At 42.1% G+C, this 19,575-nt stretch overlaps 1 protein-coding gene across 3 annotated transcripts in view; it reads right to left on the reverse strand.

The window, feature by feature from the left end:
* Window positions 1-7,423: 7,423 nt before the first annotated feature.
* The window catches only part of IKZF2 (IKAROS family zinc finger 2), a 128,982-nt gene continuing 116,830 nt past the window's right edge, over window positions 7,424-19,575 (reverse strand). For 2 of the 3 annotated variants that reach the window (XM_073306722.1, XM_073306721.1), the window contains exons 7-8: window positions 13,274-13,417; window positions 7,424-8,793 (exon numbers count right to left, since the gene is read on the reverse strand). In XM_073306722.1, coding sequence (XP_073162823.1) covers window positions 8,069-8,793; window positions 13,274-13,417 — 869 coding nt within the window. In that variant the 3' untranslated portion in view covers window positions 7,424-8,068. The remainder of the gene's footprint in view (window positions 8,794-13,273; window positions 13,418-19,575) is intronic. The other variant, XM_073306723.1, reaches the window with a different exon arrangement.

Genomic DNA, 19,575 nt, shown 5'->3' on the forward strand with positions numbered 1-19,575 from the left:
TCCTCAACAAGTAGGCCTATTAACTTGAGTGGGACTGCTCAGGTGCTTAAAGTTAAGCATGTGATGAAATGTTTTGTTGGACTGAGGCATATGGGCTTCATCCAAAGCCCACTGGAGTCAAAAGGAGTCCTTTCAATTGTCTTCAATGGGTATGTCCACAATGCAGTGTGAACCCAGGGTTTGAACTCAGGCTGAAGCCTACCCCCCACTCCTGTCTACATACAAACTGTGCAAACCCTGGGCTGAAACTCAGGGTCCTAGAAGCCTGTGGAGGTGGAGGGTCCAAGCCTGAATTAACAGGCTTCAAGCCCTATTGCCTTGTAGTGTAGATACAGTTTCATTGGACTCATGGTCTGAGAGTATGCCAAAATATTCCACAATCCCATGGGCCAACTTTCTTTGTCCTTTGGCCAGTCAAGTCTGGTAGAAAGTCAAGTTTTTCCACACTGCACCATGAACAAAGTGGTACAGCAGCCACAATTTGGGAGGATGCTTCCAGTCTGGAATATCGGTGGTTGGACATGAGGCTGCATAATGCAATGTAGATTCTGGAGCCCCATTTCTAACTTGGTGTTACAAATGCTTGTAGACACTCAAGCCCTAGGTTAACAAACCCAGAGTCTGCTAACTCGAGTTCTACTAACCCTGGGCTTACATTGCAGTGTAGACATACCCAGTGAGTTTTGGATTAGGCCCTAAGTGAGCAATATAAAAAAAAAAAAAAAAAAAAAGAGCTAAAGCACCTCAGAACATGCTTTGAGCATTTAACTTGACAGCTGTCATTCACTTGGACTTCATAATATTTCAGAACGTGCTAGTAAATACAGCATAGTATTTTTTTGTAAAAATATTGAAGGCTTGAGTAATGATAGACTTCACTGCAGCAACCTACTGTTACATTTTTGTTGAGCGAGAGAGAGAGTCTTTTTGTATGCAGGTTAGCTAGGTTCTATGGTATGTATGAAAGGGAAAAGATCCCATATAAGGATAGAGGGTGATGAATTTATTCCCAAATGGAATGCCTGTGTGAGATTACTTCTCTCCACCCTCGTAAGACTGCGAGTGAATTGTTGGAGGCAGGAATACACATTTCCATGAATACCAAGTGAAAGGTTTAGCAATTTACCCATTTATAGAGGTATCATTTTATTGTTACACTGGCCTAGTGTTAATAACCCGGCGTGGAGGAAAGTTAGCATATTACCACCTCATGAGCCTATTGTGCTCATTTCATAGTTTAAGTGTCATAGTTTAATATTGGAAAATAAATCATACCCTCCCAGGAATGCATCATGTAAGTTCTGCATGAAGCTCAGACAACACCAAGTGATATTCTTTTTATACAGTACTACAGGAAAGTTCCCGATGGGATGTAAGGGCTCTAACTTTACATTCCAGAAGAGGTCAAATATTTGCTATATGGGGCAAACTCTTTTATTTATCTCCCACCCAGCCACTGTGAGCATGGAGGGTCCTGACCACAGGGGAACCTCTGCGTTTATTCTGTGTGGGGCCTGCTTATGTCCCAGCACACAGAGAGATTTGGGGCAGAGCCAGGGTAGATCAGCAGATCGGTGTCTTCATGTTTCCAGTGGGAACTGCCAGCCCTTCGGGGGAGGGGGGAGTTACGTGGGGGCTGCAGATCCCTGAGGCTACCATCGCAGCTATGGAAAGCCCTATGGTGTGATGGAAGGACTGCTGCCTTACTGACCTCTGTGGCACACTTCAGTTATTCAGGCTGTGTGCTGGGACTAGAATCCAACCCTATAGCAATGCAGGGTAAACTGTTGGGAAAGTGGCAGGAATGGGTCAAAAGCTAGGTCACTGGTCCCATAAGGCAAGTACCAAAAACTACTGATTTTTTCACCAAAGTATTCTGCTAATACAACCCCTAATATGAAAAGAAGGACTTGTGGCACCTTAGAGACTAACCAATTTATTTGAGCATCAGCTTTCGTGAGCTACAGCTCACAAAATTGGTTAGTCTCTAAGGTGCCACAAGTCCTCCTTTTCTTTTTGAGAATACAGACTAACACGGCTGCTACTCTGAAACCCCTAATATGACACACATCTCCGCCTGACTTGAGAAACAAATCACACTCCCTAATGCCTTTCACAGATGAGTTTTGTTTGTTTTACTCTCTCATCTTATCTGAACAATCGGCATAGCAGTGGTCCCGTAGTCTTCAAGCTTCCACCCTCCTTTTTTTTTGTATTATTATTTTTTTTTAAGCTAAGCAGACTTTTGCAATGATACACTACTTTAAAGTATATTCTCATTCCATCATGCTGTTTGATGCTGTGCAATATAGCACTGAAATACACGGAGGGTTAGATTCTCAAGTTTGCAGCCTTGGTGCAATAGGGTGCAGAGAAAGGAGAAAGGTGGTATTACACCAACTTTCTGCCCCAAACCTCTTAAGTTCAGGGGGCAGGCGGGAACTTTTTCAGCCCCTGGCATTGTTCAGAGCAGCATTAGAATCCGTTTCTAAACTATGGCCATTATCCATGGCCCCAAAAGGTGCTGCCTGCCAGCTGGGGATTGCTGGAGCACACTGTGCCCTGGACATTTCCCTTCCCTTTCCCAAGACCAGGTAGCGTAGAGCCAGCTACACCACTCAGGGATTTTCCTACTCAAGGGGAAACCCCAGCTTCCTCTGTCCCACTCCGTAACATTAGTGTTTCTTTTAAATGCATTGTGAAAGGCTATGATATGAAACAGCAGCTTTCAAAATGCATTTGAAAAAGGCACGTGTACAATAAAACTTATTTGAATGACATGATACAGTGTATATACTATTTCAGAATCATAAATCTCCAGATGCTTTATGCGACACATCATCACGGATGTTAACTTTTTTTTAAAAAAATAAGACTATATAAAACTAAAGATAAAAGCCAACTAAAACAGAGCCAGTTTCATCTCACTTTTGCAAGAGCCTGCGATATTGGCTACTCTGTCAACAAATATTATCCTTCTTCTTCCTGCTTCATTTTTCCTTAATGAAATTACAAGAAATAGTTGCTTCAAAGTAGTGAGGTAAAAGGAAGTTAACTAACTATGGAACCTTATAATTGCTACTCAGGCCCTTAGTTCAGCTTTCAAATCTTCTGGTAGGTACAACTGGAATAAATCACTTTTTGGAGTTAGAAGCTGTTTGTTCTTTTGTGGACTCTTTTTTCCCCTGTGCATCCATAAGAAAAGTGCAGAAGGCCAGCCCCTTAAATCCTATAAAAGCCCAATTTCAAAGGACTGAATTTCATTCAGACTGGATCCTGCAAAGCAACGAGCATTCTAGCCCCTATCCAGCAAAGCACAAGTTTAAAACAGCAATTTGGAGAGTTAATCAAATGTTGAATTTCTGTACTTGGTGATGTATGAACTCTGTGACTGGTGCCCTAAAGTTAGAGAGGCTAATACTGCAGGTAAGAGTCAGGGTGATTTACAAAAACAGGTTCTCTAAGTAGAGACCAATATAGGTTAATGTTGAGACATCTTTCATGGATGGAAGCACTTTTTAAGGAGAATGCAATTGCTTTAATCTCCTTAAGTATGTGGTAAAGAGCTGGTTTTATACAAAAATCCTATATATTTAGTTGTGGATTCCTAAATCAATTAAAAGGGCTTTGGCTGTAAAACTCATTACCCACAATGATGGACAGAATTGTAACGAAAGCTCTGTGCACCCAGCCCTGGGTCATATCAAAACCAGAACTTGCACCTGTTTAGACCGAGTCTGAATCTGGCTCTCTTCCCCCTTACAAATCTAGGTAAAGAGTTTATTGGCAGGGACATTTGAGGAAAAAGCTACTTGTAACCAAATATGGGAAATGCTCACAGAAAGCAAATTCTGAATTTTTAAACACAAGTATTGGAATCGAGTTTTGAGTCAAAAGACTTATGTGTGTCTACCCAAAACTAGCCAGCGTTTAGCACATACTTTGAACAAATGGCTAGTGATCAATAGCAAATACTTGGAGCCAACTGCTCTGCGAGGGGATAATCCCCAGACTGCTGAAATTTCTTAGTAAATAATTTTGAATAACCATTGAATTTGATGAAGTCAATAGCTGCTCTTAGAAATCCGCAAACAGCAAAAGAGAAAAAATCATCATCTGAGGTCCCAGTCCTGCAGGCTCAGATTTGTGGGCAGACCTGTAAGTCAGTAAGGAACCCCACTGCAATCTCCATTGAGTTGTCCTTGGTATGTGAGCTTGCAGAACTGGAGCCTACATTATCGACTGCGTACTACTCTCTTCACTGTAATCCCCCATAGACATGCATTTGCTGATTATGCTAAAATAAGATTTAGCCCAAACCTTTACTCAAAACTTGAACTGAACTTAAACCATTCCCCCTAAAAGCACCCTGAAGAGATGAAAAACAACAGTGAGTTTTAAGAAAAAATGACAATACATATTAATGTGTTCCCCCCACCCCCCGCGGATTTGATCTAGACAGGAATTTCAACTATCAAAAGGTGATGACTAAAATTATGCTGTCCCTCTGACACTCCTGCACAACCCCAGTATGACAAAGATGTTCTCTGTGCGTCTCTGTGGTATTAGGGGCTAGTGCTATGTCACGGGGCGTTCCTGCCAATATGCACTTCTCCCTGTGACAGCTTCTAAAATGGCAGCACTCAGGGTTGATCTCACAGAGCTGCACTGACCTGCCAAGTGATTCTTGAATAGCACCCTATAAACTGCATTGACTGCAAAGAGGAAAAAAAAGGGTTAAGGTCACTGAAAGGGACAAGAGACACACTGGGCTGTGGAGAATGCATCATCAATTAAGAAGTGTACTGGCTCACGCTGGGTCAGACTATGGCCAGCTCCTGGGTGCATACACAAAGGGATCTTCCCACTCCTTTTCCTCTCCTATGCCCTTGTGCTAGCTATCCCAAGGAGCCCACTGTCACCCTGGCTATAGAAGCAACCACAGTTTGCACTCCCTTAGAGGTGCAGCAATGGGCTTGACATCCTCCGTTCTTGCCAGCTCAGGCAGGGCATTTCTCAATGCCTTTCCATGCTCCACACCGCCCCCAGCACGGGGCCAGCGACTTCGAGAACATTTTATTTTACAGATTGTTCTTCAAGCAGCTGTCATGGTTGGGCAGAATTTACGATCACCTTTTAAAAGAGAGGAAACCACGCCACAGCTAGGGAAAATGCACATGGGGCCAGGAAACCATTCAGGGAACATCCCAATTGTCACATTGGGGATGGGCGGGAGGGATAGCTCAGTGATTTGAGCTTTGGCCTGCTAAACCCAGGGTTGTGAGTTCCATTCTTGAGGGGACCATTTAGGGATCTGGGGCAAAAAATTGGGGCTTGGTCCTGCTTTGAGCAGGGGGCTGGACTAAATGACCTCCTGAGGTCCCTTCCAACCCTGATAATATTCTATGATTCTATTCTATTCTATGATTCTATAGAGGAGGCAAGGGACAGGTCACGTCATGAGAGAAATCACATGGATCTCAGGTTATGGGCAAAGGGTGGGGACAACCACATATAATACCTTTGTCAATGCCCTGCTTCCTAGTCCTCCCTCTCCACAATGGGAACATGGCTGCTTCTGGAGCTATGCCATTGTGGTTGTGCCCAAACCGTGCCCCTGCACCCCCAGCCCAGACAGTGGGGTTTTCAGAGTGTGAAGGGGGAACCCAGAGGACACAATGCTAACTTGATCACTGCCATCTCCAGCAAGGTAATCCCCATGGGTTTTCATGGGGAAGATGTCACAGAATACAGCCATCTCTCAGTTCTGTTCCTAGCGCACAACCTCAACAGCCACAGAGAATCAGCCCTACCGAGCAGAGGTGGGGCAGAGGAGGAACTGCTATCCTATTCCACATCCCCTGGCTGATTGCAGTTCCCTTCTTTTCCCATTAATAGAGGAGAATGTATGCCCTTTAATAACTAACATTGGAGTCAAAGAAAGAGTTCAGTGGTCATGAGCAGGATATTAGTTACTCTGATTGTGCCAGGCACAAGAGAATGAGAGAAATAGGGGCAGCTAGTCTTGCCTGAGCTTTATCTGTATCAAAATTAATAAGGGCAGAAGAAGAAAAGATGTCAAGGACAATGTTGGAACCAGCTCTTTGTATCTGTCTCTTCAAAGTCCATTCTTTCCCATCCTTGATAGCTCTCACATTACATAAGGCGACATTTCTATCCATACTGTATTATAATTAATAGGCTACTGCTAAACTTTACCAGTTCCTACTTAATAGCATTTCAGTGCCGGGAAACAGTCATCAGGTAATCTGGCCATGATCTACTGTATCCTTTCTAAACACAGGTTCTAACTGCCAAGTGTGTCGCCATAAAAAGATTTCAATCAATACCACTCAGCTCCTACTTTCTAATGCTGCAGGTCTGGCAAGATAAGAAAAACAGACTGAAACGAGCAAATGGGGATTCATTATGGCCTCATCTTGCAATTGCGTATGCACTTAAGTAACTTTACTCATGTGAAAAGTTCTCATGGAACTCAACGAAGGTACCCACGTGGAAAATGGCTATGCACTTGTGCAAATGTTTCCAGGTTAAAGCTCTATTTTTGCAGTTCACTTTCAATAATGATTGATATAAAAAGAGTTGGGTTTCATGTTGGGTTTAAGCTTACTTTTTGTAGAGCTACTCAACCTACAGGATTTTGTCTGGGGCTTCTGTCTTGCATTGTCAGAAAAAGAAAAGGAAAAAAAAGAGAGTTTGCATTGTTCTTGTTTGGTCTGTACCTAAATGGCCTGATCACACCAGCTTTTTTTCCCCCTGCAGTGAAATTAGTAAGTGTCAATAATACTAAATCAAACTAACCTTAGTGCCTCTAGCTCATGTACCCATTTTCCTAAAGCGTGAAGTGATATCAAATCAAATTAGCAATTGTTTTTCTGCATGGCTTTCACACTCTCCTAGAGCAGAGGGTGTGCATCAAAATCTGCAAGGGCTTCTATCCAAAAAATAAAGAGGAATTAAGGATACTAGGTAGTCACTGATTCAACAAATCACAAAGCAAAGGATTCATTGGAGAGGTGGCTAGCTAGGGCCAGATCTTAAGCTGCTGTAGCTCAGAGTATTCCACTGAAGTCAATGGAGCTCACAGCAGCAGAACCTCTTCAGTAAACTGCAGAATTTGTATTCACTCCTAGGATATCTACTGCCCTAGAAGCTAGGTAAAAAAGTGTTATTTGTAAATGCTGTTTCTTAAAAACACATGGTGCCACTAAGTAGGTATGGATACTAGGAGGTCTATAAGAAGCCAGTGAGTCAACACAATGATGGAATAATAGCAAATCAGCAATTCTAAAAACGTGCTTCGTAAGTTAAGTAAAATAACATCACAGAACCTCAAACCTACCACAGGAGGTCCCAAGACTTATGAAACTAAACTCTTGTTATGTGGTACAGTGTTACACATACATATTTTATACATTCCACAGGGGAAGTAAACACAGAAGCCATGGACATAGCTCACCCATGGAAGTAATTTTGCAAGGAATATTGACTTTGATTCGTGCTCCTAAATCCCTAAAATAAAAGAGTTTTGCTTTAAAAATAATTGTTCATTCTGTAGAATACAATTGTCCACTCCCCCCATCTTCCCCGCCATAGCTATACATTTGAAAGGGCTTTCCTCTGAAATGTTTCTACCTATTTGCCTGAAATTATTAATCTACAATTGGGTGGCAACTCATTATGACTTTAAAACACCTACCAGAGTTGAGCGATATCCAACATATGACATGATGTACAGCTAACTGTGACAGATATGGACTGCCTTTCAATTCCCACAAAATATGCAAGACAGATCACCAAAACAGAATGACAGCAACAACACAAAACTCTCTCATCCCTTCCCTTCCTTCCTTCCATTCTTAAACTGGGCAGAGAGACTGAGGTTGGGTCCATACAATAAGGTTAATAATAATAATTAAACAACAGCAACAAACAAACAAACAAACAACAACAAAAAGGTGGGTCAATGAAAAGTGGGATTGTAAGTGCAGTACTTCTTCATGTGCAGTTCTTCTACTTCATAAGAGTCCCCTTTGGATGAGAAGGCCTAGTGGAATGTATGCTCCCCTCGAACAATGTGCGATGAGAACTCATAGCGGTCCTGGCTTCGATACCCACAAATGTTGCATTCTAATGGGTCCCGGTAGCCATGACAACCCATGTGGATGGTGTACATGACGTGGTCTAGGAAAAGAACTCGACAGTGCTCACATTTAAAAGCCCTAATCTGCTCCCCTTCTCCATTGAAGACCTTATAGATATCCTTTAAAGAGCCCTTAGAAGCCTTTGTGGCATCCAAAGCCTTGGTGTCCTCCTTCATGTAAGCTGGGCTTTGCTTCCTCTTGGGATTTAAGGCAGGGTTTCCTTGGTAGGATTGGCGGTCTTCATGGCTGCTCTCCGAGTCAGTAGAATCCAGGCAGCTATTGCTGGGGGAGGCCTCTCTTTCCTGGGGTCGACTCTTTGGTCTGATGAGGGAGATAGGGCCATCCATGTTGTTTTCATGACTGTCAGCTGTTTCCCTGCTAATGGGCCTTTCTATCCTGTTAGGATGATAGACCTGAGCATAAGCTGAGCTGATGACCGGGGCCACCTCTGCAATTGTGCTTGGTGTGTGGTGCATCAGGGGGTGAAGTGCGTCAGCTCCAAGGTAGTTGATTGCATTGTTGATGGCTTGGTCCATCATGTGAGACTGCATCAGTTCAGCCTCTTTCTCATACGTTAAGTTCATATCAAAGTGAATATCTGGATAGCCAAATCTCATGATCTTTTCACCTAAAGGTAAGAACAAAATGAATGAGAAAAAGAAAGTCACCTAGACATTCAACTGTAACAGAGAAAAACCCTGTGTTAGGCCCAGAGTTTAAGGCAAGAAGGAACCATCTAATCATCTAGTCTGACCTGTATATCACAGGCCATTACACACCACCCAACCATCTCCACACTAAGCCCAACAATTAGACCAAGGTATTACAGCCCTCAGGGGACTAAACTATGGTGGGCCACAGGCAAAAAACAGGAGGGAACAAGGTGCACCAGCGCCTAGACCTCTACAGTGGCAGGGAAAGGATTAAGTGAGATATACCAAGATCATCCTAGCAGGTGATCCCTGCCCCACGCTGCAGAGGAAGGCAAAAATCCCCCAAGGTCACTGACAATCTGACCTGGGGGAAAATTCCTTCCCAACTCCATATATTGTGGTCAGTTAGGCCCTGCACATGTAAGCAAGAACCAGCCAGATGAGCACCTAGGGGGAAAAAAAAAAAAGCTCTGTACCACCTCAGAGCACCACCCCATTCAGCCCAGTGTCCATCTGTAGTCATGGCCATTTCTGATGCTTCAGAGGAGTGAGCAATAATCAAACCAAACCAAAAATCCAATCCAAAACCACAGAATACACTGGAGAAAAAAAAATCCCTCACTGTCCCCTGCAGATGACCGGCTGTGTTCTTGACTGAGGGTGAAATTCATCCCTGGGCAGAGGGACAGCACCAGGCACCATTCAAGTGCCACTTCAGCTCTATTTATGGTGTTTTGGTCTTACGTGAGCCCTCTGCCCAGAGATGGAATTGCACCCTCAGCGCAGGCAGTCTTGAGTCTTAACTCTAGATAAGCCTATGGCTGGTATGAATTCCAGACCTGCTCGAAACCATCAGATGATGTCCTCTGTGCTCCAAATGAGGAAATATGGGACCAGCTCCTCGGCTGATGGAAAAGAATGTAATTCTATTGACATCAATGGAGCTACACCAGTTTATATCACCAGACTATCAAGCCAAAGGTGTTTTATTTTTCAACATAAGATTAAATCAGCCATGATGCAGAGGCACCTGCATGAGACACCCATCATGGCTCACATCTCACAGTGAGGCTGTATTGAGGGGGATGTCTAAACAATGGCCTTACAGGACAGCAATACTGGGGCCTAACAAACCTACAGACCCGTAAGTGTGCAGCTGCAGTGGCCTGCAGAGGTGGTGAAGGGTGGTTGCATCTGCCCATAGACTGCAGTAGTGGATGCAGGAAGTGGGAGGCTGAGCTGAAACCACAGGTCCTAGGTTGGGGTTGAATTTTGCATTTCACTCAATTATTCAGGCAGAAAGGAACATCTCTTTTAGAGAACACAGTCTCTATATATCAGGTTACTGATATAACAAAAATAACATGTATTAGTTTAGTTTATCCACAGCAGAGGCTAAACAAGTATCACTTTTGCTGACATAAGTCAAGTCTATAAGGTATGATTTAGCACTGTGTTACTCCAAATGTAGACTTATATGACCCTGTTAAAACAGTTGAGGTACAGCAGTGTAAAAATGGAACAACATAGTGGTGAATCATGCCAATTATGGGGCAAATTCAGTTCTGACACAAGGTACGTCTCCACTGATATGAACAGTGTTACTTCTAATTATACCTAGGCTGAATCTGGCCCCACTTCTTTTCCAATTATATTATTGTATGGCATCATATAAATGGGAAGGTCAATTAACAACTCTTTAAAAATTTTTGTTTCTGTTTTTTTAGTTGAAAAGTTAAGGTTATGTTTTAAAGGTACTGGATAGTGGATTTTATAAACTAAACAACTTTGTTTGTTTTCATTCTCTCACCACATCCCACTCTATCACCCAACAGAAACACATGTATCCTCACCACTGCAAATAAATTAATTCAGGCAGCCACAAATGTCACTACTTTGTCTGTCCAGGAACTTAAAAACCTCAAACTTCTCTTTCAATTTTTGGAAAATCTGCCTGGGGCAAAAAGCAATCTCAACTCTCCTGAAAGGCATCAGTACCTTTCAATATAGCAACACTTTATTTTCATCACCTGTAATAATAAATACCAGATATTCCACTCCCTTTGCCTTGTCTTAAAATGATGTATATAAAGAGAAATGATTTTACATTATACATGGAACAATTAGGTTATATTCTCAGAGTCCACACATCACTTATGCTTGGGAACTCAGACCCTGAGTCAGCAAACTACTTATGTATGTGCCTAATCTAAAGTATGCAAATAGTCCCACAGACTTCAATGGCATTACTCGTGTGCTTCAAATCAGGCAACAAGTTAAAGCACCTGGGGTGAATCAGAGCCTTACTATGGTTCTCCAAGGCTGACCACAGTGACATTATAATTTAGCACACAAATTAAAAACAAAAACAAAAAAACAGGAGCACAAAATACGCCATTTACTCAACAATGTAGATGTCAGAGAAACAGGATGAGGAGAGGTAAAGCACAGGAAAATGACTGGCTTAATTATATGCAATAGGTTTTAGGTTTGTTGGTTGCCATCAAAAAGTCTCTTTTTAGGCTTTACCAACTGCAGGATTTTCTAAATTGACATCATAGCCTTGCGCTGAAAGTGCTGCCAGTTGTGATTATTATCTTGCTGTGTGGTGAACTCCTCAGACCTCGTTTTTGTTCCTTTCACAGGCCTCATTTATTAACTTCACCAGACTTAAAGAAAACACTCAAGTTGCTTAGGACCTGCATTGCTCTGTTCCTTCAGTTACGAACCAGAATGTTTCACCATAACTGTAAAGATCTTGGGCTGAGTTTTAAAAAGGGAACGTGACATACAAAAATAAATAATAATGCAAAAATGTACAGGGACAGTACATTTTAATTCACCATATGCGCCACACAATACAAAAGAAACATTTGACACCCATATTTCAACACATGTTAACATGGCTTTCATTTTAAAATCATTTCTTCTTGGTCAAATAAGTATTGAAAAGTAACTTGTCAGATTTATCTGTTGAGGTTCTTTAGGACTATGAGATCTTTCATTCTAATTATGCTCACTCTACATTAACTGAAAGATGAAACAGTTTATCCCTTAATTATCTTACTGTGTATTACCAAACAAACCATATATTTATAGCCAGATCAAGGAACATAAGAACTACAATACTGGATGAGACCTGTGCTCCATCTAGGCCACTATCATATTTTAGTACCAGATGCTTCAGAGGAAGGTGCAAGAAACCCTACATAGGCAATTATGGAATAACCCAACCACAGAAAAAGTTTCTTCCTTACTCCCATTAACTATAGCTCGGCTTATGCTTTGAAGCATGAGAGTTTTTATCTCTTCTGTATTATTTAATCCTTACTATAACTATGCTGGATATTATGTAAACCATACAAGTGCCCAGTTCTCTTTTGAATCCTGATTAGTTTTTAGTGCCAGTGACATCACGTGGCAATGAATTTTACTATCTAATTTTGCATTGTGTGAAAGTGTGTTTCCTTTCATCGGTTTTAAATGTGCTGCCTTTTATTTTCATTGACGACCCCCGCGTTCCTGTATTATGAGAGAAAGTGAATAGAAGTGTTATATCTCCTTCTCCTTACAATTTGTTATTCTGTATACCTCCACTATTTCAACAGATCTCTCAAGAACTTCTGTGCCTTAACACTGGGTGCAACCATTCTCTCCGCAATTACTAGCACCATTTGCAGCATACCACTTTCCCTTCCTTCTGAAATTTCAGTCAGAGCGCACGTACTGTGGTCCATAACCAAGGCTCCTCAGAGACTGCTGACCACAAAAGTGCAGAAAAGCTGTGATAGATACAGCATGGGAAAATTCAAGCGTATGCTTTCATGACCTTCTCCTAAATATCACTGTACGTCCTTAAATTTCACCCAGTTACCCCTGTATTGAACCCAAAAACTTGTGTATGAGCTCTGAAGGATCAATAAATGTGCTGTTTCACTTGGAATACGGGCTTCTTTCAATAAAAGCTGCAACATATCACTTTCACACGCGTGCATATCAGGGAGGCAATTTCCATGTTGCCAATTCTCACAGTTGTATCACAAGTCTTGAGGGCGTTTTTTTAGCCTTCAGCTCCTGGAGTCAGGTGATTACATAAGAATCTCGGCTTTCACTACACAAGTAAGTCTCTAGCCCTCACAATGACTGAGAAAAGTTCGAAAATATGACCTAAATGCACCCTAAAGGCTCAAACACCAAAAGGTATAATTTAAAATCTCAAGATTTTGGGGGCCTGACTCATGAGTTTTAGGGATGACAATATTGTAATCCAGCCGCTTTCAGGTTGTTTTCTGCTTTGATTTAATCATCTCTCAATTGTTTCGCCCTTCCCCCTCCCCAATCATGCTCAATTCTGAGAGTGCAGTTTTCCCCTTAGATCTTTTGACTGTTCTTAGGTGTTAACAAATAACCTATTCCTACTCACTAAGAATAATAAAAATGCTCTCTCAAGCTTACCCACAAACTTCTGTGGGGTGGAGCTTTTACGCTTTCCCATGTTGCTTGTCAGCTTCTCTATAACAGCAGGTCTCTCAAAAGGCACCAGAGAAATATTGTTGTCCATCCCAGGCTCTCGTTCCTTACCATCTTCCATAGGAGGTACTACGTAAAACCAAAAAGTCACATCAGACAGGTCTGTCTACACTTAAGAGATGGCACTAACTATTTTGAGCCCTGTAGACTACAGTGCATATTAAAATACCAGTGAAACAAGGTGCAAGGAATACAATTGGCAATGAAACAGCATTAAAGTTTGAGCAGTTAGGGCCAAATTTTCAAACGTGGGCCTCTGATTTTGAGTGCTTCCTTGTGGGAGCTGTCACGTGCGCTGCACTTTTGAAAATCAGCCTTGAGACCTGATTCTCCGTTGCCTTCCACTTTGTGTATTCAGTGACACCAGTGCGTAGTGAGAGTGAATTGCTATCCTTCTGTCTTGATAGCATTTTATACTCCCTTTGCTCCCATGTCAAAAGGCGCATGGCAATGGAGATTCAGGTCTCTTCTGACTGAAGCTGAGCACCCAGAAATGGAGGCTTACAAAATCAAAGTCCTCTTTTGAAAATATGGGCTTTAGTGTATATGTCCTTTTTCCATGCTACTCTTCCAGGCATAATGCATCTAATTTATAAGATCATCATCTCATAGTTTTCCGGTTCAGGTGAATAGCATAAAACAGAGGTTCTTAAACATTCTCAATCACCAGTGAATGTCAAGATTCCCTTGTGGACATCTACCCACTCTTTGCAATCCGTGGACAACCTCCTTACCCACGGAATAACTTCCCTGTGGCAGCTACCGGAACTACTTACATGGAAGAGGAATACTTGGAAAAAAGGTATGTATTTTCAGCTGTCTTTGAAGCAAAAAAGAGACATTAATGACACCTTCTGTTATTGCTTATTTCACCCTCCATCTCATGCCTGGTCTGATTCTCTCCGCTGGAAATAAGGGGCAGGCACCAGAAACACATGAACAGCAAGTACTCCATGGACCACTAACTACTTTTATATGCCTAGCTGAAAAAAACCAAACCTTATGACTGCTCACCTAATACTTGAGTAATACTTGGTTTTCTTGGGGCTTCTTATTTACAAGCACAAGAAGATAAGTTAATTTCAGTGGAACTATCTGATGGGCACCAGCTGAGGATCAGGCCGACAATTTCTGAATCATTCCAATTCATCGCAGTAGGCTGAAGAATTTATGGATGACAAAAGGCAATGCCAGTTGTTTCAATTGTTCCATAGCATTGAATCTAACAAATAGACTCATTGTCCCAGATTCATTCACAGAAGGTAGCTTTGGTTGAAAAGGTTCAACGATCAGTGTCCTTGTGCTAGTTGGAGGTTAGTAGGAGCTATGGTTATGATTTATACTTAAGGATTCCTGGGCAGCAAACCAAAACAGGTTTCTGGAATGGCAGAGCAAACAATTGCTCTCATCTGTATGACCTGTGGGCCCCATCCTGCTCTCCTTACTTAGGCAAAACTCCCACTGAAGTCAAAGGAAATTTTGCCAGAATAAGGAGAGCGGGATTGGACCCTAAATCTTGTATTGTTCCCTTCTTTTTCCTCACACCATGGCAACTTCCTTAAGACTCAGTTCCCAAGGACTTTATCATGTACTCCTCACGCATGAGTGTAGTGTGTGTGGAGACTGCAAGATTGGGCCTGACTCAGCACTGCAGTACTCCACTGTAACTCCACTGACATCAGTGCTAATGAATCTCCTATTCTTAAACATGTGGCTATTTGGTAGCACAATACACATTAAAACGAGGTAGTAAAAGCATTGCCTTCGCCTCCGAAAAAGAAAGAGCAAATACCCGGCAATTACGAAATAAAAGACCTGTTCTGGTGAACTTCTCAACTCAGACATTCAAGAACACAGGACAGTTTATTCTGTTGATTCCATTTGTGTTTTGTGCTGCTAGGGAAAGCTGAATGCTTTGAGTCTCAGAATTCAGCATATGCTGTAAAATGATTTACTCTGCTGCCTTTTTATTTGTACAGGATGCTCCTACTGAGGAGCACAATGATTTCTCATTTACCAAGGAATCCTGCTGGCACCAGTGAAAATAATGGAAGAGAAACAGCACAAATACAAAATGCAATCAATGTTTACAAAAATGGTGTGTGGTATGCAAGTGACCTAATTAATAACCAGTGCAGACTTCGAGGCTTGGGGTAACAGTCAGCAGACTGGACTGAGGAAGACTACATAGGTCACTTGGGCTGCTCCAAAGAAACCTACAATAGGCCTAGTTAGGGATGTATTGAAAACATGGGGAGATTTTCAAAGACACAAGTGGCAGCAAGGAGACCCAGTCCCACTGATGTTCAATGGGAACTGGGTGCCGAGCTGTTCTTTGTGCTTAAAAAAAAAAAAAGTGTCACCATGTACACTACGGGTGAAATCCTGTCCCTATTGAAGTCAATGGGAAAACTCCCATTGACTTCAATGGGGCCAGAATCACACCCTCTATTAAGATAAACCGATGACCGTCTGCCCCTGCTATACATTACACGAGACTTTCTTGGGGGAAAATCCTGGGAAGTGCTCAGTGCTCTCCATTCCCATGGTAAATGGGTGTTAAGAGCACTCTGCACTTCACAGGATTGCGTCCACATAGGCCTGAAAGACTCCATTGACTTTAATGGTCACTTGAGTCCCCGGCTCATCATATTCATTGATATATCATATAAAGGCTAAATAGTAGCTAAAAAAGTGCCAACACCCCTGTCTTGGATAAAGGTATGTGAAATGTCCTAGGTGAAATTTGACCAATGTACAACTGGACTTCTTTCTTCCATTGAAAGCGAGAAGTCTTCACCGAAATTCCTTACAATTAATAAATTAGGCAAGGATTTTGCTCTGACTCGTCTGTGGAATATCACAATCAATACAGTGCCTGCTTTCATATTTCTGAAACTGATAGTAAGAGAGGGTTGCTCCACATTTAACAACACGTGGCGACTATTATCTGGTTCAATACGAGACTAGGGCATGGGACCTTTGCCAATACAGTCAAGTTCCAAGTGGAAACATTACTGTTTCTGACCCTCTCCAATATTTATGTTACTGGGAAGATAAATTGCCAAGATGTGATTGGTTATGTAGATTTCAGGAAAAGGAACAGCAACAAAAACAACCAATCCCTGAATTTGTTAAACCACAGACAAATCAAGATTAGATTGGTTAGATGTTGCCAGAGTGGAAACTTGAAGGGTGAAACTGAACATCATGCCATTGCACATATTTAAAATCGAGATCTATTATTTGAGTTTTTCTTTAAAAAAAGGAATGCATCATATATGTTAAGAAACAACTGACAAGAGATTATGTCTATTTCCTATATGCTGTAACACGAGGCACCCTGTTTTGATTTGCTTTTAATTTTAGGGAAAAAAAATCAATACCTAAGTAAAAGCCAAAAACCAAAGTCCACATAATTCACCGAGGAATATCAGTGTTATAAAATAGAAAACCAAACCAAGGAAGATAACACACACTCAAAACTAAGGCCCAAGGTCCACAAAGCATCTCTATTCAACAAAGACGAAGTACTGCAAAGGATATGCTTAAGTGCTTTTCTGAGAGGGGATGGACTTAAGCAGGCACTTAAGTGCTTTCCTGAACTGGAGCCTAAGCAAAGATGATGAGTTTCCTCTGACATTTGCAAGAGAGGATATTCGAAGTAACACTACCTTGTTAGCCCATCCTTTCAGTAAACAGACCTAGACAGTGTTCAGGGTGACAAGAGTTGAGGAACACTGCTTCAGAGCCTCCATTTCCTTGAAACTAAGGGAACTGTAGATCAAAAGGCTGGACTCAAAGCAACTTTTAGTTTGGGGGTTTTTTTAGTTGTATGAAATCACACACATGTAATAAGAGTCTGTGCATAATTCAAGCAACAGAGAACACTGCATAACAAAAGTAAAAACAGTCACTCAGGACTTTTTTGGTCCCTGAATGTTGCTTGAAATAGTAACGCTATGCTGGTTTACATCAGCTGAGGCTCTTGACCCTAAGCCTTCTTTGCTCAGCTCACATTAACGATATTAAAAAATATGACAGGGAAAATTCTCATGGATCCTGGTGAGAAGAACTTCCTGGAGTCAGCATTGAAACCAGAATTCTACTCAATTATGTAGGAATAAAAGGACCCATCATCTGTAATGTGTCAAGCTGACTTTTGGGAGGTGCAGAGGGCTGGACTCCCTCTCTCTCTTATTTTTGGGGTCCTAAATAAGCAAACAGAGTAACCATGAAGCATCTATTTTGAAGAATTTCTCTAGCCTTTTTCTCTGTCAAGATAAGAGCATAAGAACGGCCATACTGGGTCAGACCAAAGGTCCATCTAGCCCAGTATCCTGTCTTCTGGCAGTGGCTAATGCCAAGGGCCCCAGAGGAGATGAACAGAACAGGTAATCATCAAGTGATACTTCCTGTCACCCATTCCCAGCTTCTGGCAAACAGAGACTAGGGACACCATCCCTACCCATCCTGGCTAATAGCCATTGATGGACCTATACTCAATGAACTTATCTAGTTCTTTTTTGAACCCTGTTAGAGTCTTAGCCTTCACAACATCCTCTGGCAAAGAGTTCCACAGACTGACTGTGCATTGTGTGAAAAAAAATACTTCCTTTTGTTTGTTTTAAGCTAGAATCATTTACTGGTGCAAATGTGTAGCTAGGGTTGAAAGTTTGTCTTTGATTTTTCTTAAAGATCACAGATTATTCATGATCACTGCTATAGACATCCAGCACTGGTCTCCATTATACTCACACAGGGCTGGGACCCAGGAAACCTAGAGTTAGAGGTCCCCAGACCAATTTTTCACCTGGGAGGGCCAGCACTGCCCAGCCTGCTACCTCATGGCAACTTTCTTCTGGCAAGTTGTCTGCAAGTGAGCTATCTGCTTTGCTGTAGCAGGCTGCATGGTTTCTAGCCACAAGGAAGGGCACATCAGTGGCATGCTAGTGGACTAAGCAAGAGACTGAGAGCCAGAAACTTCTGCATTTTAACCCATGCTCTGATAACCTAACCCCCTTTGTGGCTTTAGTTAGGTGATTTATCTATCTAGAAAACAGAGACGATGATACTTACCTTCTTCACAGGGCTGTTGTGAGAATGAATGAGTAAATGAATGAATGAAGGACCAAATTGAGCACAATGCATAAACACCCCTCCAAGGGGTGCCCCCAGCTTATTAGAACAGCTCACCTTGGCAAAAAAAAATTGTTAATCGTTGGCAAGGATGCACGGGTTCCAGCACAAACAGCTGGGCTCCCCTTCCTCCCATAGCAAGACACTGGTGGGGACCAGAAAATCCCCACCCCCATCTTTTTATAAAAAGCTCATCGCAGGACCACCCCAGAGAATCACTTTGCTAATTGTAGATAGGAGTCAGTTACGCGCCAGTGGTTTCATAGATCCAGGCAAATACATTATGGCTCATTCTGGTAACATAAACTAAGAAAAGCACGGGGTAATCTCATACTGGGTATACCTCCAGAAACATAGTAAATGAGAAAACAAACAATTACAAAGACACACAAGAAAGCTCAAGTTCAGGGTGGTGCTGAGTAATTCCAAGATATCAAATGCCCCAATCAGTTAGCTCACAATAATACCGATCCTGAAAACTACACAGTATGGCAAGGGACAGAAGGAAATATGGGCACATTTTTGCACAATACATTCTTAGGGGTAGACTAAGACCTAACTTTTAGCCCTTTCGTAAGGGGCACTGCATAGCTGCAACGCCTTCAGGGAGGCTGTGGGAAGGAATTGTGTCCCAGTCAGTCACAAATCCTTGGTTTTCCCTGTGCTCCAGGGAGGAGGTAAGTTGCTGCAGTCACTTTTATAGGGCAGTGATTACATCCCTTCTTTCGCTGGCTAAGCTACACTGGCAGGCATGTTGGTAGACCAGACTCTGCTCACTGTTGGGTCAAGCTGTGGATTCGAAGAGCCTGCTGACCCAGCTCCTCCCCACCTTGCCCAAAGCAGAAACAGGTTGACCACATAGTGGGGTGGGCCTTGTACTCCCTTGCTCACTTGCATGGCAGGAGATTTAAACACAAGGGACTTGTCTACATGAGAAAGTTGTGCTGGATTCACTTAAGGTGTGATTTTAAACTAATTTAATTAAACCATTGGAAAGGTTGTGTGGATGCTCTTATTTGACTTTAAACCAGGCTTATTCCAGATTAATTTAAACACATTAAGAACAGACAAACTAAATTAAACCAGAC

Source organism: Lepidochelys kempii, chromosome 11 (assembly GCF_965140265.1).
Source record: "Lepidochelys kempii isolate rLepKem1 chromosome 11, rLepKem1.hap2, whole genome shotgun sequence".
NCBI lineage: Eukaryota > Metazoa > Chordata > Testudines > Cheloniidae > Lepidochelys > Lepidochelys kempii.